This window comes from Bos indicus x Bos taurus, chromosome 17 (genome assembly GCF_003369695.1).
Source record: "Bos indicus x Bos taurus breed Angus x Brahman F1 hybrid chromosome 17, Bos_hybrid_MaternalHap_v2.0, whole genome shotgun sequence".
In the NCBI taxonomy this organism is placed as follows: Eukaryota; Metazoa; Chordata; class Mammalia; order Artiodactyla; family Bovidae; genus Bos; species Bos indicus x Bos taurus.
The window spans coordinates 20,116,501-20,144,320 of record NC_040092.1 but is presented as its reverse complement, the minus strand read 5'-3'; the positions used below and the strand labels follow the sequence as shown (position 1 = coordinate 20,144,320).

Below are 27,820 nucleotides of genomic sequence, written 5' to 3'. Positions count from 1 at the left end.
CCAGGAATCGGCCTCACCCCTCCCTTTCTGAAAGGGGTACAGCTTCCCACAGCGCTAGGGTGGGGGCCTCTGGCTGGGGCAAACAGGCGCCCCAGAGTCACAGCCCTCCCCTTGGGAAACAAGCCGGACACTTCTTGGCAGAAAAAGCACCAGCAAGGCTTTCTGTAGCCCCAGTGCGCCACTGTACAGACAGTGGGCCCCTTCCCCGCCGAGCGTCCTGGCTGCAGAGGTGAAGCACCAGGCGCGGCTCCTCACGGGGCCAAGGGTGACATCGGTCAGTGCGTTTATTGCCAGGAGGACCGTCAACACAAGGAGACTACACGCAGACCCGGGGTCTCCCCCTTTCCCAGGACGAGGGGGCGGTGGGGGAGCACGTTCATCCAAACACGCCCCTTCCCGGGGAGCCGGAGGTACTTTTGATCCACAGAGTGGGCAGGCAGCTCCTGCTTCTGGGCCTTTTGTGGCTGGGGTGGGGAGGCCTCCCGGAAGGCTGGAAGCCTCCCAGGGGTGGGGGTGGCACAGGGAGGAAGGCGGTGGGCAAGGGGAGAGGGCTCCCGGGCAGGGCTGGCAGATCCGGGGAGCGAAGAACAGGAAGGAGGAGGCTCACCGCAGACTCCGGGAGGGTGGCAGCACCTGTGCCCGGTGGGCGCGGGGCCCACCTCTCCCAGGTAAAGGTCACCTCCCTGTGCTCGGCGCTCCCTAGGCATCAGTGACGCCCTAGGGCGAGGCCCGATCCTGCTTTGCCTGGGGCCACACCAGTCCTGTCTCCCTGGAGCCCACGCCCCAAGAGGGCTACAAACAAGTGACCTCTCACCCGTCCCCAGCAGCCAGCACGGACTCTGCCCTTCATCTCTAACCTGAGACCGCAGGTCCAGAGGGCAGGGAGCGGCCCTGCCTTCCGGTGTGCTGAACACAAACTCACAAAAGGTCTAGCTCAAAATATTCGAAACGCTCTGTGTATTTCCCGAGGAGCTGTGTCTCAGGCCACCAGGGCCTGGCTGCTCTCAGCGGTCCCTGTTGCAGATAAACAGGCTCTCGTCCAGGAGGACAGCCTCGGTCAGTCCTGGGCGTGTGGTCAGCCCTCAGTGAGGGCTGGGGGCCAGGGGCTTGGGCACCTGGGGGGCGGCCGGGCCTCGGAGGCGCCTCAGCCATGAGGCCCAGGTCTCCCGTCAGCCTCCCTGCCGGACCCCTTGGAGGGGGCTTAGTTCACGACTTGAGCTGCGTAGCTTCCATCCTTCTTGTCGAGCTGCAAGAGTCAAAGGTGAGGGGCTCAGTGGCCACGGCTGGGAGTGCAGAACACACCCTGGGTCAGGGCCCCCCGCACCTCCCGTGGGATGAGCCCTGGGCCCCTGCCGTGCTCCCTGGGATGCTGGGCAATGTGTCTGCTCCCCCCGGTCAGTGGTGTCTGTCCCCAAGGGCCAGCACCCCAGGGCCCCTCCCATCACCCCCCCCCCCCCACTGGCTGGGCACCTGGTGGTCCTGCCTTGGGGCCACAGTGGGCTTCTGGGCCAAGGGCGGCTTCTTGGTCCCGCTGTGGGGGGTGGCGCTGGGCTGGCTGGGCTCCTCCTCGCCCGGTGTCCCCACAGCCCCAGCCAGCAGGTAGTGCTGCCTCCGCAGCTCCCCGAGCCGCACACGCTCCACCTCCAGCGTCTTCTCCAGCTCCAGGGCCCGCACCTGCAGCCCCGTACAGCAGCTCAGCAGGCTGGGCCTCGCCCCAGGGAGAGGGGACTGCACAGGAGCAGGGGGGTGCAGAACGGGACAGGAAGGGGGTCGGGAGGGCAGCTACCTGGGTCTCCATCTCCTGCTTCTTCAGCTTGATGAGGGAGAGGCCGGAGAAGTCCATGGTGTCTGCGGGCAGAGCCGGGTGGGTCAGCGTCTGCGTGCCTTCCCCACCCCCGCCCCAGCCCATGGGGACGCCAGTGCCCACCTCTGTCTTCGACCTGCTCCTGGCCCGACTTGGTGGAGGCCACCACGTTGGCGGCCATCTCATTGACGGTGCGCGAGCACTCCTGCAGGCGACTCAGGTGGGGGCTGTGCTTGTCGGCCTTCACCTGGGGGCGTGGGTGGCGCGGGGACGGCTCAGGGACGGGCCCACCGCGTGCACCACTGCCCCGCGGTCTCCCTCCCGGGGAGGCCGAGGAGCCTCACCTTGGAGGCCGCCACCAGCTGGGCCGTGCTGGCTGCGATCTCGTGCGAGCAGACGATGAGCTCCTCGTACTTGCCCGTGTGCAGCACCACTTTGTCCGCTGACTCCCTGGGGGCAGAACGGGTGGGGCCTGGGTCTCCGACCCCCTGGACAGCCAGGCACCCCCACGCACCCTCCCCAAACCCTGAGCACCCCCACCCTGCCCCCTCCACCCCACCCCCAGACCTGGGGCAACATACACCAGTTGGGTGGCTCCCCAGCCCACCGCCTTGGAGGCAGAGATGAGGCCTTCCGTCCACCTCGAGTTCTTGGCATAAAATTCCTGCTGCGTGGCTGCCCCCTAGTGGTGACAGGATGACAGGGCGGACCAGTCAAGGATGTCACCAGGGGGACACCAGATCCCCAGGGGCGAGCCCTTCCCCTCTCCCGTCACCCAGCCACAGGGGCGCACCCCTGGGCTGTGGTTCCCAGGCATGCTGCAGGCCCTGGGGGAGGGCCTGCTGCTGCCACTCTGCACGCTTCAGGGGTTTCACGCCTAAAAGGAGCCCTGGAGGGAATCTTAAACCACGGGGAGATTTGGGACAAAGAGGGTTCTGGGGTCAGGCCCCTTGCAGGAATCTGTCCTCGATGGCCCAGCTGTGCAGCCTGCCCACTAAGGAGGGGGCCCCACCTGGCCCAGCCAGGGATGCCCCATCCCACCAGCAGCCCAGCTCACCCTGCCACTCTCCACGATCTCCTTCTGCAGGCTGGTGGATGCTGTCACCAGGAGCCGGATGGCCTGCCAAGATCAAGACACAAGTCACCCTTGGGCAGCCCTGCCAGGTACAGAGCCCACCCAGCCTGGGTCTCAGCCGGCCACTCACCTTCATCAAATCCGTGCAGGAGTTGAGGATCCTGGGAGGAGCAGGAGGGACGGGGAACGAGTGAAAAGGGTCTGCACTGTGGCCCTGGAAGCCACGGGGAGCCGCGGAGCCAGGGAGCTGCGGCCTCGTGGGCACGCAGCAGGTGGGCCCACAGGGCAGGGTGTGCTCTGCCAGTTCCCAGCCCTTCTTACTGGAGGGCTAAGCAGTCAGAGGGGCAGAACCCACCTCCCCAGATCCGGGAAAACTGAGGAACCCGCCCCGGGGAGACCGGGAGGCACAAGTGGGGCTCACCTCTCGTTCACCTCCAGCTTCACCCCAGAGCTGGCATGGCGGGCCTGGTTCATCATGTCCTACACCCGACGACAAGAGCTTTGAGTGGGCTGGGAGGAGGGCAGCATGCGACGAAGGGGGGCACTGGTGCTGGTCAGCCCCTACCACCTCATCAGCCACAGCGCCTCAGCCGCCCCCTCGCCTCTGACCTGCAGAGGCCATCTGGCCCTCCCGCAGAGGGAGGCGCACCCGGGACTCCTGCCCCCAGGAGTCCTCACCTCGATCCTCCGCACGGCATCCTCGATGGCCGCGGATGTGGCCGCCATCTCCTTGTCCACCATAGCCCCGAGCTCCTCCTCACGCACGTCCAGGCTCTTAGGCTTCAGCTCCTGGGGGACGAGGCATCCGGGAGTCAGGCAGGGTGGATGGATTCTGCCCTGGCTGCCCCACAGAGCCTGGGGGCCAGACGGGCAGTGCTCTTTCCCCAACCTGTGCCCCGCAGTGGCAGGCCCTGCACTTGAGCCCCTGCTCAGCCCAAGCTGGAAGGAGATATGGAGAAACGGGACCCCGGCCCCACCGCCCTCCTCCTGGCCCACGCTCCGCTGCCCGCCTCACCTGGCCCAGCTGGAGGATGCCCTGCAGTGGGGTCCGCACCAGGCCAGGCCGGGCCTGCAGCAGGGCCTGCTGTTCCTGCAGCTGCCCCATGAGCTCCAGCGCCCGGGCCCCACACTCCCTGCAAGTGTCGATCAGGCCTGGGGCGGGAAGAGGGCTGTAAGAGGGGAGCCCTGGACGACCCTGGCCCGGCCTGACGCCAGGACCTCTCTGCAGCCGCCCCCTTCCCAGGTCCACAAGGACCACATGTGACATGTGCCTGGGGCCCACTTACGGTCAGCAGGGTCGGTGGGGGCCAGGTGGGAGGTGGCGCTGCCATGGACGATGGTGTCCGCAGTCAGGTGCGAGAACCGGGTCAGGGCCGCCACGAGGCCGGAGGCGTCTGCTCGGGGAGGACGACACACCCTCAAGCTGCCTCGGAGCGAGGCCTGGTGCTGCCTCCCCGCCCAAGAGCCCCAAGGGCCCCAGCAGCCCAGCTCCCAGAGCGCAGCGGGGAGCGGGGCAGGCCCAGGGCACACAGCTACAAAGCAGCAGAGCAGGAATCAAACCGGGGTCTGTGGGACCCCAGGCCCGCAGGGTGGGTGGGCTCCAGGGTGTGGCTCCTCGCAGGCGGCAATGGCCGGTGGGCACCACGGCCTGCAGCCTCTGCCCTGTCCCATGCACATGGCACTCACCTGCCCTGGAGGTCAGGTACTGGGCATGGCCCTTCTCCAGGGCGCTCACCGCGTCCAGGGCGGCCTGGGCCCTGCTCACTAGGTAATCTGCCAGACAAGGAGGCCAGGTCAGGGGTGGGGCCTGGGCTGAGGCCCCAGCACGCAGCCCACCTCTCTCAGGGTGTAGGGCGGGAGGGACAGTGGGCAGGCGGGCGGCCCTACCGGGGGAGCTGGTGCAGCGCAGGTGCAGGGGGTCGTCCAGCTTGCCCACCGCGTCCTGCAGGATGCGTTCAGCCTCCGCGGCAGTAGCCCGGAGCATCGCGAACTGCTCGTCCAGCAGCCTCTGCTGCAGCCCCTGCTCCTGAGACTCCTGGAGGGCGGGGGAGACAGAGGGGTGGCAGAGACCCCGGCCAGGTGCCCAAGACCCTCGCTGGGGAGGGGGCTCTGGAGAGAGGTCCTGCTCCACCCCTCAGTGCCTGGGCGGCTCCTGCCAGAGCAGGGCAGCCAGCTCAGTGCTAAGAAGGGCTCCTGTCCCCAGGCGGCTGTCAAACAGGAAGGGCGAGCCCCGATACCTTCTCCTACCTTGTCCGCCAGCCGCCCCTGCAGCTCGTCCCTCTCCCGGGAGATGCGCTGCCGCTCCTGGCTCAGCGCCGCCTCCTTCTCCCGAGCCAGGCTCTGGGCTGCCAGCAGGTCAGCCTCTCGCTGCTGCACGACCCTGCTCAGCTCGTCCCTGTCTGCACTCAGTGCATCCAGCCTGGAGCTCAGCTCCGACCCGCTCTGTGAACACCCAGCGTGTGAGTGGGCTGCCGGGTGCCTGCCCGCCCCATTCCCACCTGAATTCAGAGACAGTTCCTAGGGGCCCACGAGACTAGGGGGTAGGGACTGAGGGCTGAGCGAGGACCAGATCCCGCTTCCCGAGTGTCCCCTGGTGCTGGTCCCAGCTGCACCCCAAACCAAGGGCCCCTCTGAACCCCATGCTCCTAGCTGGGGAGGCCCCACACCTGCTCCGTGCGGCTCAGCGCCTCCTGCACGCGCACCAGCTCTCCCGCCTTGGCCTCCAGCTCCCTCTTGAGCTTCTCCAGCTGGTCACTCTGCTCCTCCAGCTGGACGTGGTGGGACAGGATGTTACAGGGGGCAGTGGAGACGGGGGGTGGGGTGCTCTGAGCATGGTGGGGGTGGGGGCGGGGGCTCCAAGACGCACCTTCATCTCTGACTCCCGCTTCACCTGCTCCACCTGGAAGACCAGCTGCTCCTTCACCCGCGCCACCTCCTCCTGGCTCTGCTGCGTCACAGTCAGCTGCTTGGCCGTGTCCGCGTTCTGCACGGACAGAAGGGACGGGTTCGGTTCAGGCTCCGCCACGCTCGGGGCTCCCCTCCCGCCCCTCTGTGTACCGGCCTACCTTCCTGAGCAGCTCGGCATGCGTGTTGACAAGCTCGCTGTGCTTTTCCTTCAGCTTGTTGTAGCGTGCCTCCGTAGCGCTGGCCTTCTCTGTGGGGGCGGAAGAAGCCGTGGCCGTGACCCCCCCACTCAGGATCAGCTCCCCCCATCTGCCCCACCCCCCGGCCCTGCCCACATACTCTCGGCCTCCTCGCGCAGCCCCTGGTTCCGCTCGCCCTCTACTTGGGCGGCGCGCAGCTGGGCCAGCTCATGGCGGAGCTGCTCGTTGTCCACCAGGGCCTTCTGCTTCTGCTTCCGCTGCTCCTCCAGCTCGGCCTCCAGCGCGTTCACCTGGCCCTTCAGCTGCGAGATGAACCGTTGGGCCTGGGCGGCGGGAGGAGCGCGGGTGTGGGTGTGGGGTCCGCAGGCCGGCCAGCCCCGGGCCCAGCCCCACTGCCCGTGCCCCTCACCTCTAGCTTGATCTTGTCCAGCTCGCTGCGGAGCATCTCCACCTCCCGTTTCAAGGCCTCGATCTGGAGGTCCCTGGGGACAGAGGTCAGCGGGCCCTGACGCTCAAGCTCAGTCACCCAGGGCCCCTGGGGGACTGGGACACAGCCACCGGTCTTATCTTCAGTGGATGTGGGCATCTCCTGCTTGTGTCCCCCACCCGTGGTCTTTCAGGATCACAGCTCCCTGAAGGCTGTTGTTCCCCATCCCCACCGCCCCGCACTGCAGTGGGCTCCCCAGGCCCTCACCTGTCGTCCTTCATGGAGCCATTGGGGGGTCCAAAGGTCTGCTCGAAGAGGTCTGCCACCACCTGCCACGGGCAACAATGCCTGCTCGGTGAGTTCCGCCCCGCTCCCCCAGGAGACCGAGGGAGGAGGAAGGGAGGGGGCGCCGCTCACCGCTGGTTCCCCCGCGGGGGGCCCCGTGCTGATCTCGATGAGGTTCTCAGGTTCCTCGTCCTCGGGGGCCTCCTCGGGGATCACCACCACCGGCTTGATGTGCTCGGCCAGCGCCGAGGCCCGCAGGAAGTTGGGGGGTCCCTGCGGAGGCAGTGGGTGAAAGCTGCCGGGCGCTCCCCGCCCCAACAACCAGGAAGCCCCTCCCTCTGCCGACCCCTCAGCCACACGCCCCCCCAACCCCATCCCAGCGCAGGGACAGGGAGGGCTGCAGCCCCCGGCGGCAGCCACTGGAGGGCGCAGGTACCTCGGGCAGCCGGGGGATCTGGATGAGCCGCTTGAAGTAGAGCATGTCTGAGGCTCTGCGGAAGAAGTTCCTGAGGCTGCGGGAAGGAGGGAGGCAGGAGATCAGGAGCCAGGACCCGGCCCGCAGCCCCAGCGCGCTGTGGCGAGAGCCGAGGAGCCCCGTTCTTGCCATCCTCAACCCCGCCCGGGCCGGTACCTGTGAAACTGTTCGTGGAACCGGTCCCTGTGACCTTGCAGGGTGTCCGCTGGGAGACCTGGGGGCAGCAAGGTTGGAGGGGGCTTCCTCTCTGCTCACCGCTCTGAGACTTCAAAGGGCTCCCTCCCTGGCCCCTCCTTGCCCCTCCCCCTTCTAGAAACCATCGGAGACTAGAGACAAGACCTCCTGCCACCTGGTTGGGTCCCACCCACCATCAGGAGGCCCCAGGAACCCCTGTGAGGGGGTCAGGCTTTCAACTGAGTGAGCGAAGGATGGGCGGAACCTCAAGCACACCCCACTGCCCGCCAGGCTCTGCTGGTGCGTCAGGACTGGAGTCTGCCCACGGCTGACGGTGAACAGCGCACAGACCCCTTCTGAACACTAATGAGCCACCACGGGACCTCCTGGTCCTCCCCAGCGGCACAGGAGAGGCCCCACTGCGGCCTCCGAGGCCAGGCGGTCAAGAGAACTGCAAACATGTAAATCTCTGCAGCTCTCCCTGCTAAATCTTCGTTTTTGGAAAATAGTTATTTTTTTTCCATAACAAATGTTATTTCTATTAATGGGTAATTGGCTTATTTCTCATTATATAAATAATATATAAGCAATAAATAAATAATATATAAAAATATATTTATAATAAATGAATATCTTAAAGATTGCTCAATTCCCATCCCTAACACAGGCTGTCCACACAGCCCTCTGGGGCTTTAGCTGACCCTCAGGGCCGAGGCAGGCAGGGTTCAGGGCATGGGGACTCACAGGAGTGCAGCTTGAACATAAGCTTGACCGTGTAGTGGTAGAGGTGGCTGCAGTCCTGGATGACCTGGATGAGGGGGGCCAGGCGGCACTGGCCTGAGGACATCTGGGACACAGCGATGGCCGTGTTGAGCTGCCGGAAAACTGCAGAAAAGAGGGGCGGGAGGAGCCTGAACGGGGGACCCGGAGACACCAGTGTGGAGCCTACTCTGGTCACAGGAGTAGGAATGACCACGGTGAGGACAGCTGGCTGTCACCCGAAGACAGGGCAATGGCCTGGGTTACTGGTCTTGCCAGTCCTGCTGGGCAGTGGGACTCGACCCCAGCCTCTTGGGAACTGGCGCGCTCCTCGAGGCAAGGATGGACCCCAGGCTCTGAAGCTGCCGCAGACTGAGGCCCAGCCCTCCCACCAATGAGGATGACAGCAAGGCGGGGGCACACGAACCCCAGCTCAGCTCGGCCAGCGACTCTCGTCTCCCGAGAGCCTCCAGGCAGCGGGCCCGAGGATCCGGGAGACTTCGACAGTCCTGTACCCACAGGCTCCCCCCTCACTCTGAATCTGAGAGACCTAAGGTTGCGCAGACGTGGAACAGCCCAGGCTTGGCCAGTCTCATAGCAGCAGATTCAGGATGTGGTTCTGCAAACCCCAAGGGACCCCAAAACCTCACTTGCTCCCGGGGTCAATCTTCCCTGCCCCTGAGAATCATCCTTTCATCTGATGGACCAAGCAGGAGGGAAAGAGACAGATGTACTGCTGCCCCAGGCCGGGCCCCTCTCTGGGGCAGAGAGAGACGTGAGTAGGTGACACCCAGGGCGGCCCACGGGGGACACTGTTCCAGACGGGGGGCCTCACCCCGGGCCTCCTCCCGCCTTGCCTGGGGTGGGGCCAACTGCAAGCCTCCAAAGTGACACGAGGACGCCCGGGAGGGAAGGGCCGTGGGGGAGGCACAGCACCTGCTCAAGCCTTGATTCTTAGTTACGTGTCACACCAAGTGTGTTTTCCTTGTAAAAAAATCTAAATACACATAAAACACGACTTGGGGTTGTATTAACGCAGTCACTTCTCATCTGGGGGGCGTTCAGGACGTTTCCATTTGGGGCTGTTAGAAAGCTCAGGGTGGGGAACGCCCACTCCCCCTCAGGCTGTTTCTCCAGGAGATGCTGGCACGTGGGGTGGGGGTGCCCTCGGGGAGAGGCACGCCTCCGGACAGCTGCCCCCAACCCCAGACCACCCGGCCTCAGGGTCCAGACACCGGCGCCAGGAGGCTGCCGGGACCCACTCTTTCTAACTCCTGGCTTCCCCTTAAAAAGGTATCTGCCTCTCACTCTCCTATGGAGCGCACCAAGTCACCCACAAGTTGTCTCGAAGCTGCCACTCAAAACCGTCACCTCTGCAGCCCTGGTGGCAGTGTGGGGAGGTGGGGGAGCTGAGATTTCCTGTCCTAAGGCTGTTGGGTTCCTGGGCAGGGAGATCTGAAGTGACTCAGAGGCCTTTCACGGCAGAGAATGGGTGGGACTGTCCCAAACTAACTGCCCTGGGTAGGAGGAGGTGGTCGGAAACCTGAAGACATGGCTCCTGGGGTCCTCCACGGCCTGCCCTCCCCTCTCCTACCTCGGGGCCAACACAGCGGGGCTCCTTCTGCCAGACCTCGCCCTGGACATGCCCACCGGTGGCCTGGCATCCTGCAGGGGTGAAAAGGCCTCTCCTCCCTGCGCTTTGGGGCACCTGGAGGCCCCATGACCAAGGACTACACACCCAGGGTCCCCCCGGCGGCTCACCTGATTCAGAGAGCTTCAGCTCGCAGTCCATGTAATCGAACATCTCCACGGTGAGCTGGAAGCTACAGGGGAAGGAGGAAGAGCTGGGTGGGAGGGGTGCAGGGCGCGCCCCCAACCCCCCAGGCAGGAAGGATGCTCGTGGCTACACCCTCGCATGATACCCAGACGGCGGTCCTTCAGCCGAAACACCCAGTTCCACGTAAGCCCATCCCTTTAGCTTCAGCCTCATCTCCTGGGTACCCGTGACCTTTGGCCCTGGGACAGGGCACGACCCCCACCCTGGGGGAGCCGGGGGACTCACATGTTGTTGACGTCGGTCCCAGCCGCCTTCTCCAGCACCTCGTCTGTCACCTCCAGGCCCGCAGGAAACTGCGGGTGCTATGGAGAGGACACCCCCATGCAACCTCAGCCCCCCTCGGCTCTGGCCCAGTGCTGCCTCCAGTCTCTGAGGGAGGGAGGGGGCTGGACAAGCAGCCCCCATCCCCTAGCCTGTGGAGCCACCACCCGCCCTGGGCACTGCCTGCGGACACTGAGGTGGAGAGGATGAAAGGTCCAGCCAGAGCCCCACGTTGGGAGCCACCCCTAGGCCTTCTGACTTCCCTGCTGTCTGTCTGGAGTGTCCGACACCCCCCAACCCTCCTTGATGTCGTGGCGGTGGAGCGGGGGTAAGAGCCCCAGACTCCCCTGAGGAAGCTACCTTGAGGTGAAAGGCGATCTTGGTCAGCAAGAGTTTGGTGTAAATATTCACCAGCTGCCCGTATCGGTCGTGCAAGTGGCCCTGTGGAGAAAGCCTGGGGTGAGGACGTGCCCGGGAACCCCTTGGGCCCAGCAAGGAAGCTGAGGCTGCAAGAAGCAAGGCCATGAGTTGGGTGTCGGTCCTGCGCCCACCCACCCGGTCCCTTATTCATTCAAAAAACACCGCTCAGCTCACCAGAGGTGGCTGACCTTCTTTCCCTGAAGAGTTTCTCTGCCAGCTCCCTCCCTGCCTATTGCTCTCTCCTTATCGGTCTTGCCAGAGAGACTCTTGTGACAAAAGAGCTCTTTGTCCAGGCAAGAGGCCAGTTCTGAGCCGGGACACTATATTAAAATGCTGGTGGCAGCCAAGGAGCTACATTCCTATGGGTGTGTACACACACCCTCCCCGCCACCTCCTCCCAACACCACGTCCCCCGTGGCCACAGCAGCTGGGCCCACGTCTGCAGATGGCAGCAGGGACGCCGTTTTCCTTCTAGGGGCCTCCCCACTGCAGGTTGGTCAGTTCCAGAGCCCCGCCCGGCCCCCTGCATGGCTGATGCAGCCCCAGCCATGCTCCTGGAGGACAAATAAGGCCAGGGGCCCTCTCTCTGCTGGGGGATGCCCCTGATTCCTGATTGTGGAGCAGACCTAGAACACACACTCCTGGGGCTCTGAGACCTCATTGTGGATGAGAATCTTTGGGGAGCCTGCTGAAAACGCAGATTCCCAAGATTCGACAGCTGCCAACGGTCCTGGGGGGCCCAGAGTCTGCACCCCTCACCTAGACTCAGTGTGGGGCACTCGACCTCCAGGGACTGAAGGGTGAATTCTGGAGCTGGCGGGCCCACCAGCGGTGCGTCTGGGGCTTCCTGCGCCAGGTCTTAAGAACAAGGCTCAGGTTCAGGTACTGATGCTCTTCTCCCCAACCGCGGCCCCCGAGAACGTGGCTCTGACTCTACTGGGAGGACACCACCACCGGGGCTGCGTTCTCCAGGCCCCGTGTGCCCCCACGCCCCTGCGCCCGCTCCCCGCACCTACCCACAGGTCTCCGATCTCCCGAATGTTGCTCCGGTACCGCTGGCAGTCGTGTAGCACCTGCCTCGAGGCGGGGACAAAGGGGGAAGGATGAAGGAGCCGGTGCCTTCCGGGGCATGAGGCCGGGGGCAGGGGGTGACACGTGCTCCCTCGAGGCGGGGCAGAGGGAGGGCAGCAGGCAGGACGAGAGGCCAGCCCAGAGCTGAGGGACCCAGACTTGGGGACGGTCCCTCACTCATTTCAGAGGACGCGGCTCGGGGGTGCTCGCAGGGGTGGGGGGCGGCAGACGGAGGGCCAGGGCCCCTGGACCAGCGGGCGGCAGCTACTCACATTGGGGTGCCCGTCCCGGAGGACCTTGTGGAGCACGTGGCAGAACTTCCAGCTGAGGATGGCGCTGCTGGGCAGCGGGAGCCCGATGGCGTAGGACCAGAAGGTGAAGGCCCCCTTCTCGTGGTGAGTGCCCAGGATGATGCCTGCCAGGTCAAGGCCAAGTGCACACGGCAGGGCCCCAGTGTGGGTGAGGGCTCGGCGGGTGCAGCCAAGCAGGAGACTGACCGCAGACGGGGGTGGCGGGCCACCCGCCCCCTCCCCGCCCCCCGCTGGCCCCTATGAGCACTGTGGTTCTCAGCTAAGCAAGGCACGGTCATGCCCCACGTCCCATGCCAGGCCCAACGGCCCAAGACAATAGGTGGCCTTCCCCAGGCGGGACTCAGAGTCTGGAAGGGGCCGAGCGAGGCTGGCACCAGGCCGTGGGAGCCACGCGTCACCGGGCCGTCCGCAGTGCCCGCTGCTCCCCACATCCATCTCCCCCATGCGCGCCTCACACTCCCCACCTCCCCCAGGGGCCAGAGGAACGGCCGCAGGGAGGATACGCCGGGCATGCTTCTCCTTCACGGGGGCCTCCTGGGTGTTGATGGCTTTGCTGATGCTGATGGCCTGGGAGGGGACAGAGGAGACGGAGGTCAGAGACCCACCCGGCAGCCTTCCCCGGAGAGAGCAGCCAACGGAGGGGACACACAGACAGGATGGATCCTTCCCGCTGGTTAGAGGCGAGGGGAGAGATGAGGGGAGAACAGAAATTCTGAGGGACTTCCCTGGTGTTCCAGTGGTGAAGAATCCACCTTCCAATGCCGGGGACGCGGGTTTGACCCCTGGCTGGGAACCAAGAGTCCCCGTGCCGCGGGGCAACCAAGCCTGCCCACTGCAACTCCTGAGCCTGAGAGCCACAAGGTGAGATCCTGCCCGCCACAACTAAGACCCAACGCAGCCAAAAATTAAATAAATATGATTTTAAAAAAAGAAATTCTCTAACCTAAGCAAACCAGACCACTCGGGACTCTTCTTTCACTTGATACGTGCAACTCAAACTACAACTAACTCTCGATGCCGCCGCCACAGAGAGCATCTGGGGTCTGGGAAATAAGGCCAAGGGCCAGCTTGTGCTGCAGGAGAACAACTCTGATCTGAAAACTGCAGGCGGTTCCTTCTCCCCAGAAGGTGTGGCCCCCGGGACCCTGCGGGCAAGGCCAGTCCCCTCCTGACAGCTTCCAAGGGTCCCGCCTCTTGGAGAGACTGCTGTGGCCTGAGCCTTCCAGGACTCCACCGGGAGATGCATGTCACCCCCACTTTACCCCGGGGCCTGGCCTAGAGAGATGAGGCCCCCACAGCCACTACGTGGCAAACCAGGAGACACCAGGTCCCACAGCCTGTCTGTGTGCATCCTGGGTGGGTGAGTCCTGACTCAGCTCCCAGCCCCACTGACCCAAACAGTGACTGCAACCCACCAAGGGTGGCAGGAAGGGGGGACCCACCTACACACGTGCTGCCCCCACTCAGGCTCCGAGCGAGGTGGCAGCCTCAGGTCCCCTCCCTCCTCCACCTGCTGGAGTCTTGACCCCCTGAGCACAGTGCCTCCTCTTCCGAGAAGTCTTCCTGGATATGACTGTTCCCTCACCAAAGGCTCAGGGCACTAACTGTCACCCCCACCCCACTCACCCAGGAACCACCACTGGCCCTGGGCTTGCTCATGGATATGTTTTAATTCTCCACCTGGTGACAGGTCTTGTAAGCCTCTGTCCACCCACCTAGCCCCGAGCTTGTGGATCGAGTGAGAAGAGCTGCTGGTTAGTGGGAGGGTTGGATGGGGTCCCTGCCCAGTGTAGACACCTCTCCAGCTCAGCGATTCTCCCAAGTCCCCCACAAGTGCGGCCCCAGACCCCACGTGGCCTCAGGCCATCCAGGGAGCTCCCAAAGCTGGGCAAGGGGTTCCCTACTCCCCCTGCAGCCCGGTCCTGCCCTGACTTGTCTGGAGCGGGCCCAGCTGTGATGGGAGCAAGACAGGATGGAGAGAGAGCCCCGAGGGGCAGTGGGCGCTTCCTTTCTTTCTAACCCGGAGGCCACTCTGCTCTCCGTCTCTGGAGCGGGGACAACAGGACCTGGCCCTGCCAGGCACGAGGCGATCTCACTCATCTGTGGTCCTGTTGTGACCGACTGGAGGCCTGCTCTGCTAGGAGAACAACCCCAAGAGCCACGGCCGTGCTTTCTGCTCCGGCTCCCGGACCTGGGAGCGGCTGGGGCTGGGCCGGCCGGGCCCCTCGCACCCACCCCAGCCAGGCCGGCTGACCTCCTTTCACACACAGCACCCATTGTGGCTGTTCTTGGGGGCTTGGGGAGAGCTGGGCAGCGGCACACAGCACGCTGGACCCCGGGGGGGCGGCTCCTCCAGCATCAAGGGCCAGGCTGGAGGTGCAGCTCTGGCCTCACTGTGGACCAGGGTCCTGAGAGGACACAGGCTGGTTCTGGCTCCCCTTACGTGAGAAGCCTCGGCGAGCCAGACACGGAAGGCTCCCTGGCCATCTGTTCTGTGTTTACTGGTCCTCTGCCAGCTCGGCCTCCCCGAGGCCCCAGCGCTTGCCCGCGTTCCATAGGCATCAACTGTGAGAGGAGCCGGCCCGGGTGTACTGCTGCCCGCTCGCCAACATCATGCCCCACCAGGCAGAGAACTCGGCCCACAGAGGCTGAGGATGGAGATCAACAACCAGCAACGCCCGGGCACTCCCCTGCGCCAGGTCCGGGCAACACGCTCCCAGTGGGCATGAGCCCACTTTCCTGATGAGGAAACTGAGGCTCCGGGAGCTTGGGTATCTGTGCAGCCAATAAGGGCGCAGGCAGGTCTGGCTGTGTCCTTAACAATCCTGCGGTCCGGCTCCCAGGCCCCTCCTTCCAGCACAGGTAGAGAGCTGGCGGGGCGGGCACACCAGCCCATAAGGTGGGAGTGGGCCGCCTCCGGGGTGTGTAACCCCATCCCCCAGCTGCCCTGACACTTGAGCTAGCTCTGACTGCCACCTGGCCTGCAAGACCATGGGCCAGCGCAGAGGAGGGCCACACGTGCAAAGCAGGCTGCCCCGAAGGCTGGGGGACACCAAAACGTCACCTGCAGTCAGGCTCAGCAGGCGCCCTGCCCTCCCGCTGTCCTGGGGCCGACCCCAGACCCCCTTCCTCCTGGAGGCCAGCTCCCCACCCCTCTTCCCCCAGCCTGCAGCAGAGACCCACCCTGCCCCAGTGGGCCGGCTGGGGCCCAGCAGGGGAGCCGGGAGCTGGGCCCACCTCCCCGCCCTCCCGCAGCGTCAGTCCAGATGTAAGCGCCCTCTCATGGCTGGGCCTGGACCCCCAGGAAGTGCACCCGGCCTTCCCGCTTCCTCCCACTGTTTCAGTCTCTCCTGATTTACGCTTCTCCACGCGTTCAGCACCCCTGACAGTGTCCTTACTCACCCCCCACCCCCTTCCCCCAAGTCCATGTCAGTGCCGTGGGGTGCACATGGAAAGTTTCCAGAAGCAGTGAGGGAGGCTCTGGGGACCCAGCGAGATGTGGGTGACTCAGGCCCGCGGCACAGTCTGGGCACCAGGCCCCTCCCGTCCCCCCACAAGCCCCGCCTCCTGGTGCCACCCGCTCCCCGAGCCACAGGCTGCGGGAACAGGGTCCCTCCCGGAGGGAACAGGCCCCGTTGTGTGCAGCGGCAGATGTGTGGGCCGGGAAGCCTCCCAAGGAGGCACAGCGCTCACACAGAGGGGGTCTGTGGACGCTCACAGGCCTGCTGTTCCTGCCAGGCGCGGCAGCCAAGCCCCGTCCCAGGACAGGACAGCAGGTCCCAGGGTGCCCATCGCCTCCCTAGACTGTCCTGCATGTGCCGCAGAATCGGGGGGTGGGGAACACCGGGATTCCTCTCCTCAGCCCAGGAATCTGTGCCGGCCGACTCCGCCATGGCTCTGCTCCCGGGCTTCCAGTCCAGGGCAGCTCTGACTACGACACCCGGTCCTGCCCACACAGCACGACGTCCTCCACCAGCCCCCCAGTGCCTGTGGGGAGACCGAGGGGTGGGGGGCAGTCAGAGGGGCACCAGGGACTGAAAGAGGCTGCCTTCCGCCCTGGTCCAACAAGCGGGGCAGTTCTGCCAACAGAGTACAATCTCTCAGGACGGGCAGGATCAACTGCCATGGAGAGAGCCTTTCCCTCCGGGAGACAGCAGAAACTTCAAGCAGAATGGGTTGATTAGAAGCCTGGGTGTGGAGACCGGCTTCCCAGATGGCACAAGTGATAAAGAACCCGCCTGCCAATGCAGGAGACATGGGTTCAATCCGAAAGTCAGGAAGATCCCCTGGAGAAGGGAAACAGCAACCCATTCCAGTATCCTGGAGAATCCCATGGACAGAGGAGCCTGATGGGCTACATACAGTCCATGGGGTCGCAAAGAGTTGGACATGACCGAGTGACTAATACTTTCACTTTTTCACTGGGTGTGGAGATAGAAGAGCCCAAACTGAAGAGAGGGTCCAGGGAGGGGGCGGGGAGTGGCAAGGGGCGGGTGGCCACCGTCCTGGGGGTCTGTTTATCTGACTTCCCACTCAATCTTTGAGTGGCTGGGGACGGCGGGGCGGGGGGCGGTGCGCGGCAGGGGAGGGCAGGGAGCAGCTGTGCCCACTTCTGAACCAGGGTGGGAGAGCAAGACAAGAGCAGGAACGGTGGGTCTGTGAGACCCCCAGATATGCCGGGTGATGGTAGGGGGACTCCGGGGGAAGAAGCTGAGGGGGTTCTGCAGAGACAGGGGAGGGCAGGCAGAGGTGCACTTCTTGGACCCTGAGGCTGGGTGACTACACCACGTCCCGAGCATTCAGACCACGGCTGCTCCTTCTCTGCTGGAGAACTCCAAGCCTAGGCCCACAGACCTCCTCGTGGCAAGGGGCCTGCCCTTCCAGACAGGGGGGACCAGGCTGAGGGCTGGGAGGCCTCCAGCAGGCTCTGGAGACGCACTCGGAATCACTGGCCCCAGGGAAGCTGGCAGGAGGCATACTTCATGCTGAAGGGCCAGCGAGCTGGCCTCAATAAATGACTAATAAAATTATTTTTATCAAGTTCAGCCATGTGCCAGGCACCGTGCCGAGCGCCTTACCAGCATTATCTCATTTAGTCTCTTGAGTAACCCTGGAAGCAGGTGGATGAAGAAATCAGAGCTCGAGAAGGTTAAGTCACTTGCTCAAGGTCATAATGAGGAAACACAGCCCCAGCACCCACACCCCACTGGGCACTACTCCAGGCGCTGTCCCCCCAGACAAGCCTCCCGTGACCCTCCCCGCTAACCCAGGGCGAGCAGTCCCCAGGGTGGCCGGGTAGCACTGGGACTCAGGCTGCTGGCTCTGCAGACAGTCCCCTTAGACACCGCCGGTCCTGGGTCTCACAGCAGGAGGGGCTGGGGGGCTGGGGGCCCGCACGTCCTTCTGGCCCCTCTGTCCCACTGCGGGGACCTGGCTCCCCAGACCTGCTGTCGCCCAGGGAGGACCTGGCCTGACCCCAAGTCATGATGCGGATTCCGGATCCGGGATTTGTGCAAACCACAGGGAATAACAGCAACTGGGCGGTGGCAAGGAGCTGGGGGCGGTCTCCCAAGGCTCCCCATTCCTGCGGGCAAGGAAGGTTGCCTGACTTCATTTTGGCTCCCTCCGGCTCCTCCTGGGGCGGCTCCTGTCTGGCCGCCGAGCTGGGGACCTCTAGGAAGGCCTCTTATGTGGGCTCCACTGGGTCTGTGGGACCCCAGAACACACCTGCCCTGCTTCCAGGAACAGTCTCGTTCTTGTTTGTCAAATAAAACCCCGTCTGGTGCCAGCAGAGGCCTGGGAGTCAAGCCCGGGGCGACAATCCCAGGACCAGGGTGGACAGAGCCTCCAGGGGCACTTGGCCCCGGATGGGTGACCCCCAGGAACACAGAGGGAGCATCTCTGTGCAGTCAGGAGGGCACCCGGTGAGGCGGGGCGGGGGTGGGGAGTAGACCCCACAGGTGATATTCCCCGAGGCTTGCCACCTGGGCACCTGCTGTGGACTCGAGACAGAACTCAAGACCTTCCACCTGCCCCATCGCCACGGGACTGCACACCAGGCAGAGGGGGCCCAGGGAGCACCTCAGGGGAGCACGGTCACCGAGTATGCAACTGCTCACAGAGCCACTGTTCTGGAAACCCCAGCAAGGGGTCAGAGCCCAGTGACTGCAGAGGCTGCAGCCCTGACTGTTCTCTGTGAGGTCTGACCTCCGAGCCAGGCTATGGGGGGCTCTGCACAGCAGAGGAATGCAGACTCGGGGAGACCCTTTCCCCATTAGCCCACGTGCATGGGGATAAATATAGGTCAGCTCGCCCGGCTCCACCCACGGCACCCTGGCCCGGAGACCCCAGGCCTGCACACCCCGACTCACTGGGGAACCTCCACTTTAGAAACCTCCTCTTTCCCATCTGGGAAGCAGGAATAAAAAACCCTTGGGTCTTGGAGGACACAAACACATACGAAAATGAAGGACATCTTCGTGGGAGGGGTGGGACATCTTGCTCTGTTCTAGCCACACTGCCTTCCTTCTGGTCCTCAAACAGGGCAAGTCTGATTCCACCCCCAGGCCCAGCGGTGCTTCTGGGGTCACCCTGCTCTGCTCTAAGATGCCCCTCCCAGGAATTTTCCTCCAAGCCCCCTCTAGAGCAGCCCCCTCCTCCACACAGAGAGCACTCTCTCGGTCACTTTCACCCAGGGTATTTATTCTCTGAAACCATGTGTTTACCATTTATTCTACCTCCCAGCCCTGAACTTGAACTTGGCATGAGGAACCTGGCTGGTCTTGCTCCCTGCTGTACCTCTAGTCCTCAAACCCGTGGTCAGTAAATCTTTATTGGATGAGTGAAAGGGTGAAAACTTGAATGAACAAAAGCTCTTTCAAAATTAAATGCTGGTTAAATTCAGGGTAGTGTGTGTCTCTTTCTCCAGCTAATGATTTAACCACTAAATACCAAAGGCAACTATAAAACCATTTCTATTTTTAAAACCAACCCTGAAATGAATCAGACTTAATCTTCCTCGTCCTGTTATCTTGACACTTTGTGGTGGCACTTGGCAGGGACCAAAAAAAAAAAAAAAAAAGTCCTTCAAAGAGCCGGGGCACGGGGGCTGGCAGAGAGGTGGGTTATCCTGCTTTAGTGTTTCCAAAGAGCAAAGAGAGACCGCATTCAAATGCTTTTGCCACCTCGATGGCCACTGATGAAGCAAACACAGGGTTTCTGTAGCCGGAGAGGCGGCTGGATGTTGTCACAGGCAAAGCGGTGGGAACTCGGGGTCAGAGGTCGGCAGCTTGGTCATTTCAGCAGATGGGAAGTCTGTAGAGCAACACCGTCCTGCCCATTCAACCGTCTTTTCCCTCCATTCCCACCCCCCAGTCTCCGCTTGGTCTGAGCCCCTCAATCATTTGACCTTATGAAACTGGATAGGGGAGGGGAGGGCATGAGCCCCAGGCGGGCTCCTCCCATTCCCCCGGATGAGGCTCAGCGGGGGTGGGCACTGCCACTTCCCCGCCCCCCACCACCACCCCTGGGCTCTGCAGGTGACACATGAGGAGGAAGTGGTACAGGAGGATGTGGTCTGAGTCCCGCCTCCAGGACGGACAGGGAGCCAGACCCGGGGCAGGTTCCTTCCTGGGCCCTGCTGACATCACTCCCCAGACCTGTCTGGCCCACAAGCTAGGGGGCTGAGTCACTCTCTGGCGGGAGAACCTATTGCAACTTGAGATTGTGTTTGTTTCAGCAGGAGGAAAAACAACCCTGCCTCTACTAAACTTTTCTCCAAGGGCTCAGTCTTTCCCTGCAGTGGGTGCCAGGGCCTTTTAGGCTTCACCGAGCAGCAGCAGCATCAAAGAAGGGAGACCCACGGGTCCCAGGGCACCCATTCATTCGGCGCACACTCACCAATTGGGTCCTGAGCCAGGCACTCCTGGGTGCCAGGACACAGGAGGAGTCAAGGGTGTCCTGCCTGAGGACCCTGGGGTTCAGGGGATGGTGCTTAGGGGCTGGGAGGGAGGCTATGCGATCTCTCCTCCTTGAGTGACTCTGGATCCAAACACATGCCCAGCCTCAGGTCCTCCCACTCCTGCTGGTTTGGCTGCAGGGTTTCGGGAGACGGGGAAGCAAGTGGGGATAGCATCGCGAGAACTAGGCCAGCACAGGAAGGCTTTGCAAACAAGGTGATATCTGAGTCCACCCTGGAGCCAGGTGGAGCGGGGGAAGGGTACTGCTGTCGGCCTGGCTGGCAGAGGCGCTCCTGGCAAACGCTCTCTGGGACCCAGCTCAGGTTAGCTGGCTGGGTTTCCCTGCCCCTCCCCTCCCACCACCCCAGCCAAGCAGGCCTAGACTCGATTCCAAAGAGTTTCCACCTCGCGCAGCTGGACTCAGTGCCCAGGCGGGTTTCATTCACAAACGGGACGCTGACCTGGGGGCAAGGTCAGGAGGGCAGGCCTTTCTGCCAAGAAGTCCCAGCTGGCCTCCCCCGACCTCTCTGGGGGGTCCCCCTGGGGCATCTTCCAGGGCACAGCGTCACCCAGGAACAGGGCCTGCCATACCTGAGAAGGTGGCACCGCAGGATCACCCTGCCAGGAATGGGTGGCTCCCTACCTTCCGTGGCAGCCCTCCCTGACCGCCCCAGCTCCCCACTTACAGAGGCTCACCTGGGGACACAGGGACAGAAGCCAGGAGGGCGCTACTTCTATTTCTTTGGTCCAGCCTGTGTTCCCATGCACAGCCTAACGGCCAACAGCTGCTCGGTCGAGCACCGGCTCTGCACCAGGCGCTGGGACGTCCCACAAAGCCTCACACCTACTCCATGACTTGGGCGCTAGGATTAGCTCCATTTTGCAGATGGGGTGTGAGGCACAGAGCCCCACTCTCAGATAGCTCTGTCACAGCCCCCCTGCCCATCTCCCATCTCCTTCACCAAAGTGAACACCCTCGGAAGAGACACATCCCAGGGCACCGGAACCAAGCCAACAGACACAGTCAGTGGTCCCTCATGAACGCATGGGACAAACGCACAGCAAAGGTGGGAAGAGGGTGGGGAAGGATGAGCAGCCACAGCCTCACCCCAGCCTGGACCAAGAGGTCACTAGACACATGGGGAGCCCAGGGGGATTCTGGGGGGAAAAAAACGCAGGAACCCGGAAGTCAGCAGCTGTCCTGAGCATCACCAAGTGGTCTGATGGGGCAGGACCAGGTGGAGGGTGTCTCGGGGCGTGAAACGGCAGCGCCATTGGAAGGAAGGGTACGGCTCACCACCCCCCACCCACCCCAGCTGCCCACCCCTGGGGGCCGGGGAGGAAGACCACTGCTGCTAGGGCAGCTCAGGTGTGGCTTTGCGGGCAGCATCCCAGGGGGTTGTGAGCCGGGTTGCTTCTCCCTTCCTTTTCAGAAAACCTCGGGCTCACCTCTCTTTAGCCTTTCAATCAGCCTACACTGGGTGCCAGGCCCCTTCCTTTGCCCCAGCCTTCCGGGAGCCGACAGACGTGGGTGGAACTGGGGGCTTTCTGACTTCCACCATATGGTTGAGGTTTCCTTCTAGACTCAGAGGTAGGGGAACTTTTTAAAAATAAACATTTAAATGAGGCCCAGAAGGGGGTTGGTGACTTACAGTGTTGTAATACCACGGTATCTATAAGGAATACAGAAGACGGAAAGGGAGCATGTATAATTATTTACAACAGCCAAGGCATGGCAACAACCTATCCATCAACAGGTGGATGGATAAAGATGCGGTACATATACACAATGGAATACAACGCAGCCACTAAAAGAGTAAGTCACGCCATTTGCAGCAACACGGAGGGACCTAGAGATGATCATATTCTACGTGAAATGAGTCAAAGAGTGAGGCCCTGTGATGTCACTTCTACATGGAATCTAAAATATGACACAAGTGAATGCATCGACACAACAAAAACAGACTTACAACATAGAGAACAGATGTGTGATTGCCAAGGGGGTGGGTGACCAGGGGATGGAAGGACTCGGAGTCTGGGGTTAGCAGATGCAAACTATTACACGCCGGATGGATAAGCAACAAGGCCCTTCCGTATAGCGCAGGGAGCTGTATTCCCGTGATAAACCATAGTGGAGAAGAGTATGAAAAGACTATATATATATATATGTATGTATAACTGAGTCACTTTGCTGTAAAACAGAAATTAGACATTGCAAATCAACTATAAAATGTTTTTTAAAAGGGAGAGTGTGTAAGTCTGCCTGCCCGGCGGAGACGGGTGATGACACTCAAGGGTGGGCAAGTCAGGACAGGGGAAATCGGAAGTCCAAAAGCCTACTGCCAATTTGGGAACGGCCTTCAAACCAGAAATTCAAGTGAAGTGCCCAAACACCTGTCCGTGTGCTGGGGCTTGCCTTTGATACTGAGGTTCTACAGAATTCCTGGCTAGGGAACTTTAATAGACCATGTGCGCAGGACTCCAATCCAAGTCAAATCACTCCCAGTCACCAGGATTTAGACACTGACAAGTATAAAAACGCCCCCAGGTGATTCTAACACCTGGTCAACCAATCCAGTAGCTGCCGGCCAAGTTACTGAACACCTGAAATGTGAGCCCAAATTGAGATGTGCTGAATCAAACACAAAACGAGTCTGAAGACTCAGGAGGAGGAAAAGAATGTAAAATACCTCATTCATAATTTCCACAGTGATTACGTGCTGGGATCGTTATATTTTGGATGTGCGTGCTCAGGCGTGTCCAACTCTTTGTGGCCCCATGGACTGCAGCCCGCCAGTCTTCTCTGTCCATGGGATTATCCAGGCACGAGTTCTGGAGTGGGCTCTCATTCCCTTCTCCAGGGGATCTTCCCGACCCAGGGATCAATCCCTGGTCCCCTGCACTACAGGCAGATTCTTTACCGCTGAGCCACTGGGGAAGCCCCGTAGTTTGGATCCACTGGGCTAAATAAAATATACGATGAAAATGAATCTCACCTGCTCATGTCTTTAGGGTGGCTAAGTAATCTAAAAGTGATACAGGTGGCTCCTATTCTGTCTCTATTGGACTAGCCAGGGTGAAAAGCCTAAGTGTCAATAAATGTTAATCTTTGTAAGATTTCATTTCCACAGAGGCAGTATGTCACTGACCTGAAAAATTGAACTTATGAACAGTTTACCGCCTGCTGCTCCCCCTCCACAGCTCCCACCCCTCCCAGAAAGCCCCTAACTCCTGACCCTTCCACCCAGGCGTGATGCTCTTCTTCCCCCGCCGGCACGGCTCACTGAGCAGTGGGGCCCCTCTCTCGTCCTGATCTTAAAGAAGCTTTGGGGCTCTGATTCCATTTCCTGCATGGGAAACAGAGGCCCAGACAGCCAATGTGCTCATAGACAAGGAAGAGAACAAGCTTGGGGTTTAGCATTTCTAGGACTCCATCTGCTGAGCCGTCACCCATGCTAGGCCTCAAAGATGGGTCTCCTCGCTAGTGGAAGGTCTGAAATAGTTCTCAAATTGTAAAGCTTTTCGGGGAGGTGGGGGCAGGGAGAAAGAAGGCTATCGCTGACCACTTGCAGAGCTCCATACTACATGTTTCGCGTTCTGATGGTATTCGCTGAATATTCCTCCTGTTAACAAATGACCACAGTGGGCTCAGTGGTTTAAAACAACACAAACGTATCATCTTAGAGTTCTGGAGGTCAGAAGTCCAAAATGGATCTTAGGGGCTGAAATCAAGGTGCCCGCAGGGCTGCGTTCTTTCTAGAAGTTCTGTGAAAAAATCCATTTCTTGGCCTTCTTCAGCCTCTAGAGGACACTCACATTCCTTCAGCTTTAAAGCCAACAATGTCCCTTGGCGTCCCCCTCACCGCACACCACCCTGACCTCCGCATGACCTCTTCCACATTTAAAGGTACTGTAATTACCCTGGGACCACCTGGCTAACCCAGGCCACGCCCCCTATTTTTAAGGTCCCCTGATTAGCATTTTTCTTACCCAGGACTGCTAAGATATTCACGGGTTCCAGGAATTAGGACATGGACATCTTTGGTGTGGGGCTGGGGGCCTCTTTAGCCCACCCCATCGTTTCTAGACCTTAAAACAGCCCAAGGAAGTAGATGGAATTATCTCTATTTTTACAGGAAACAGGAGTTAAGCACCTTGCCCAGGGACACAGGTGCACCGACTTTCGGTGATATCGCACCACCTTCGAAACAAGACAGGTGATTTTCATGTTCAGAACACGGGTATGCTGTATTCCACAATATTCTGTATTCAGAATACTACAATAACAAAACGCCATTACAGTTTTGTCACTTCCATTTTAAAAAGGGGCTTTATCACCAAAGGGACCATAAAGTCTTGGGGAAGAACAGACCAGCTTTCTGCACGGCGCCCTGGGGATTAATATACAGGCACTCACGCACTGACATCACGTAACCACCACCAGTACCTGCAATGTGAAGGATGCAAGACTGCCCTCCCTCCACTTTCCTGACCCGGGCAGGGTTAGAAACCCTTTTGCAAAACAGGGTGTGGTCAGTCACATTTTTCCTCTTCTTGACCCATAAGCCCAGGAGGAATAGCAAGGCTGGCAGGACAATGGGGACACGTGTTCTAAGGAAGCCAAAGTGCCCCTCTGATATACAGGGTGCTGTGGTCAACGAGGAGACCCGCACAGTGCATTCCCAAGGCGAGGAGTGTCCAAGGGCTGGATGCACTATTTTCTGTTCAGAAGGAGACCTGTAGGCAGCAGCTTCGGTTCTCCACGTCCTTTCCTCCAATGGGGCCTGGCTGGCAGCTCACTAGATATTTCTGGGAGCGAGCTAATTAAATATTAACCATGCACAAAACCTTATTCCTGCATCTCTCAATAAGTCATTCTGAAGACAAATCGAGACACTGAACCTGAACTCCATCTTTCCAAAAAAAAAAAAAAGAGCCCCAGAATGGGTAAAGCCTATGAGATTCACCTATTAGAAAGAATTATTCATTGTAAGTAACCCTCTCGGCCTCTGAGAAAAAACCAAGCAGCAAGAACAAAACACCCTCTTGTTTACCAAACCAACCATCAAAATATGCGGTGCTGTATCGGGAACTCTCTTTGACATTCGGGAAGCTTGCCCTTGATTTATCATAATTTAAGAGTAAGATCAATGAACTCAGCCCTTTAATTTCGTCTCTTCTATGTAGCAATCCGGCCTCTCTATACCTTCTCAAAAGCATGAAAGAAACTAAAAATCAGAGACTGAATAACATCTGACAACATCCAGATTTTCTCTGCCAATTAAATTTTTCTCCCCATCCTTCTGCAAGTTCCTGGCACAGTTAATTATGCATTAATGACTTTAAATTAAATGCCACGTTTGTTTTTATGATGGGCTATCTGGGCTGAAAATATACCAGGGGCCGGATGGTGATGATCACAAGGATAAATTAATAATTTGTGGCTAGGCTTTCCTAGAGCCAAGGTTTTATTATCATTTTCCTTGTTAATCTCAAGCACAAAGGTTAGCTGTTTCCTCTGCATTTTCTCTTACTTCAAAGCGAAAGTTGTTGTAGGCTGCATGTACTAACTTGATTTGAAAGACACCTCAGAAGTTGTTGCTCCTACAGGGAGAACCTTGCTAATAATGGCAGACACAAATGTCACCGCCTGGCTTCAGACAGTGGTAAGTTCGGTCCTTCTAGCTCCTTTCTTTTTCTGGCCTACCCTTGGAGGATCTTAGTCCTCCAGCTAGGGATGGAACCCCTGCCCCCGGCATGCAGGGCACAGTATTAACCACTGGACCGCCAGGGAAGTCCACGGCTTATTTCTAAAGAAAAACTTTCTGTTGTGTCAGTCCTGGTTGACTTACTTTGGCAAATAAACAAGTAAGCTCCCCCCACCCCCACCCAGGCAGAACACCACCTCAGTGTTTGTAAAATAAAAAGGAACAGAAAACCAGAAACAGCAACGCCCTCATCTGTGTGGTCTCAGCCCTCATCAGTGTGGTCTCAGCCCTCATCAGTGTGGTCTCAGCAGGAACACACGGACAAATACACACCCCCTGTCATTGTTTCATTGTTAAAATAACCTTCCCGGGATAGGCCACCCTCAGGAAGAGATGCCTGAGCGTGGGAAGTGCAGGAAGGGAACCCTAGGTAGTTTCTGTCAGGCGCCGGCATTTAATAAGGGGGTGTGAACCTGTTTACATGTGGGCCAATGGCTCGGGCAAACAAGTCTGGCTACATACGTGAAACTTTTCACCAAGCAGATAATAAGATATTGTGCGGCCCTGGAAAACAACTCAGGAGGAAAGGAAGCACTGAGTTTCCTTGAAGGAAATGCACTGCTTCTCTGAAGAGGGGGCATTCTTTTAAGGCGTGGAAAAAGGTGGCCGGAGCCCGGGAGGGGAGGCGCTCAGGGTGGAGAAATCCACTCGGGCCAACCCGGGCTGGACGCACCCGGGCCCAGGACGTACCTTGACCCACCTGGCCCACCGCGGCGTCTCGGCCCCCTCCAGCTGGATCCCCTTCCGCCACCTGGGCTCCCGGCCACCTCGGTCCCCACCCGCCTCAGTCCCTGGACACTTTGGTGCCCTGGCCATCTGAGGTGTCCAGCCGCCTCTCGGTCCCTGGGAACCCGAGGTCCCCGGCCGCCTCTCGGTCCCTGGACACCGCTGTCCCCTAGCCATCTCGGCCCCCGACCGCATCTCAGTCCCTGAATACCTGGCCGGTTCCCGGACCACCTGGGCCCCTCAGTTGCGTCTCAGTCCCCGGCGGCATCTCAGTCCCGGCCACCCCAGCCCCCCGCGCTGCCTCCGGCCCGGGCGCCGGCGCGCGCTTCCGGTTCACCTGCGCCCGGGGCGGCGGAGGCCGGGGAGCTGGGGTGGCCGTGACCGAGATGCAGCCAGGGGAACACAGGCGGCCGGGAGAGAGGGGCCTGGGGCGCCCCGGGGACGGGCGCAGGCCGGGCTCGAAGGACGTGTGTGAGGGGAAGGGGAGAGGGCGCCGTCCGCCAGCCCGCCCGCCCGCGGCCCCGCCGCTCGCCTGGGTCTTGTCGAACTGCTCGCGCTCGGCCTCCAGGCTGTGGCCAGGCCTGCGGTTCAGCACCCGCGCCGGCACGTTCTTGATGCTGTTCATCCTGCCGCCGCCTGCGCTCCCGGGCCGGGCTCCGCGCGACTAAGCGACCCAGGCCGGCCGCCCAAGCCTAGGCACCGCGAGGCCGCCCGCCGCACGGCAACGCCCGCCCTTCGGGGGAGGAGCTTTGCTGTCGTCCCGCCCCTGCCCCGCCCCCTGCCCCGCCCCGGTGGGGTGCGCTGGCACAGGCCGCTGCGCCCGGGGCCCCCAGCCCCTCCACGCCTCAAGTGTAGGAGCGGAAACACCCGTCTCTCCTCTGTCTGCACACACAGCCTCCTCCCCGACTCATTGAGCCCTGTCCGCACCAGGCCAAGATCTGGTTAACTGGAGAAAACCTGGCCTCAATGAAACCTGACCAAGGGGAGCACATCTAGACACTTTCTTTGATTTTAAACAGGCCTCTATTACTTTTACGGAGAAGGCAATGGCACCCCACTCCAGTACTCTTGCTTGGAAAATCCCATGGACAGAGGAGCCTGGTGGGCTGCAGTCCATGGGGTCGCTAAGAGCTGGGCACAGCTGAGCGATTTCCCTTTCACTTTTCACTTTCCTGCATTGGAGAAGGAAATGGCAACCCACTCCAGTGTTCTTGCCTGGAGAATCCCAGGGACAGAGGAGCCTAGTGGGCTGCTGTCTATGGGGTCGCACAGAGTCGGACACGACTGAAGCGACTTAGCAGCAGCAGCAGCTATTACTTTTATGTGTCGGTTCAGTTCAGTCGCTCAGTCGTCTCTGACTCTTTG

General features: G+C 60.8%; 1 protein-coding gene across 4 annotated transcripts; it reads right to left on the bottom strand.

Moving 5' to 3' along the window:
* Window positions 1-266: 266 nt before the first annotated feature.
* On the bottom strand, window positions 267-27,197 carry HIP1R (huntingtin interacting protein 1 related). 4 transcript variants are annotated; one of them, XM_027566925.1, is made up of 32 exons: window positions 26,988-27,197; window positions 12,507-12,570; window positions 11,965-12,107; window positions 11,638-11,694; window positions 10,562-10,642; window positions 10,166-10,242; window positions 9,865-9,926; window positions 8,089-8,229; window positions 7,327-7,384; window positions 7,132-7,207; window positions 6,828-6,968; window positions 6,678-6,739; window positions 6,393-6,465; window positions 6,123-6,306; window positions 5,945-6,033; window positions 5,746-5,862; window positions 5,546-5,647; window positions 5,127-5,321; window positions 4,767-4,914; window positions 4,566-4,652; window positions 4,166-4,273; window positions 3,895-4,031; window positions 3,558-3,668; window positions 3,301-3,359; window positions 3,010-3,040; window positions 2,862-2,924; window positions 2,386-2,486; window positions 2,149-2,254; window positions 1,928-2,051; window positions 1,787-1,848; window positions 1,471-1,674; window positions 267-1,246 (listed from the first exon to the last, which is right to left on the bottom strand). In XM_027566925.1, exons 1-32 carry the CDS (start codon window positions 27,078-27,080, stop codon window positions 1,202-1,204), a joined length of 3,201 nt encoding a protein of 1,066 aa, XP_027422726.1. In that variant the 5' UTR covers window positions 27,081-27,197; the 3' UTR covers window positions 267-1,201. The 4 variants fall into 4 exon arrangements, with proteins under 4 accessions (XP_027422726.1, XP_027422727.1, XP_027422728.1 ...); XM_027566926.1 differs by having other exon boundaries at window positions 935-1,246; window positions 1,484-1,674; window positions 26,988-27,189; XM_027566927.1 differs by lacking the exon at window positions 26,988-27,197 and adding an exon at window positions 26,667-26,977 and having other exon boundaries at window positions 935-1,246.
* Window positions 27,198-27,820: the final 623 nt, after the last annotated feature.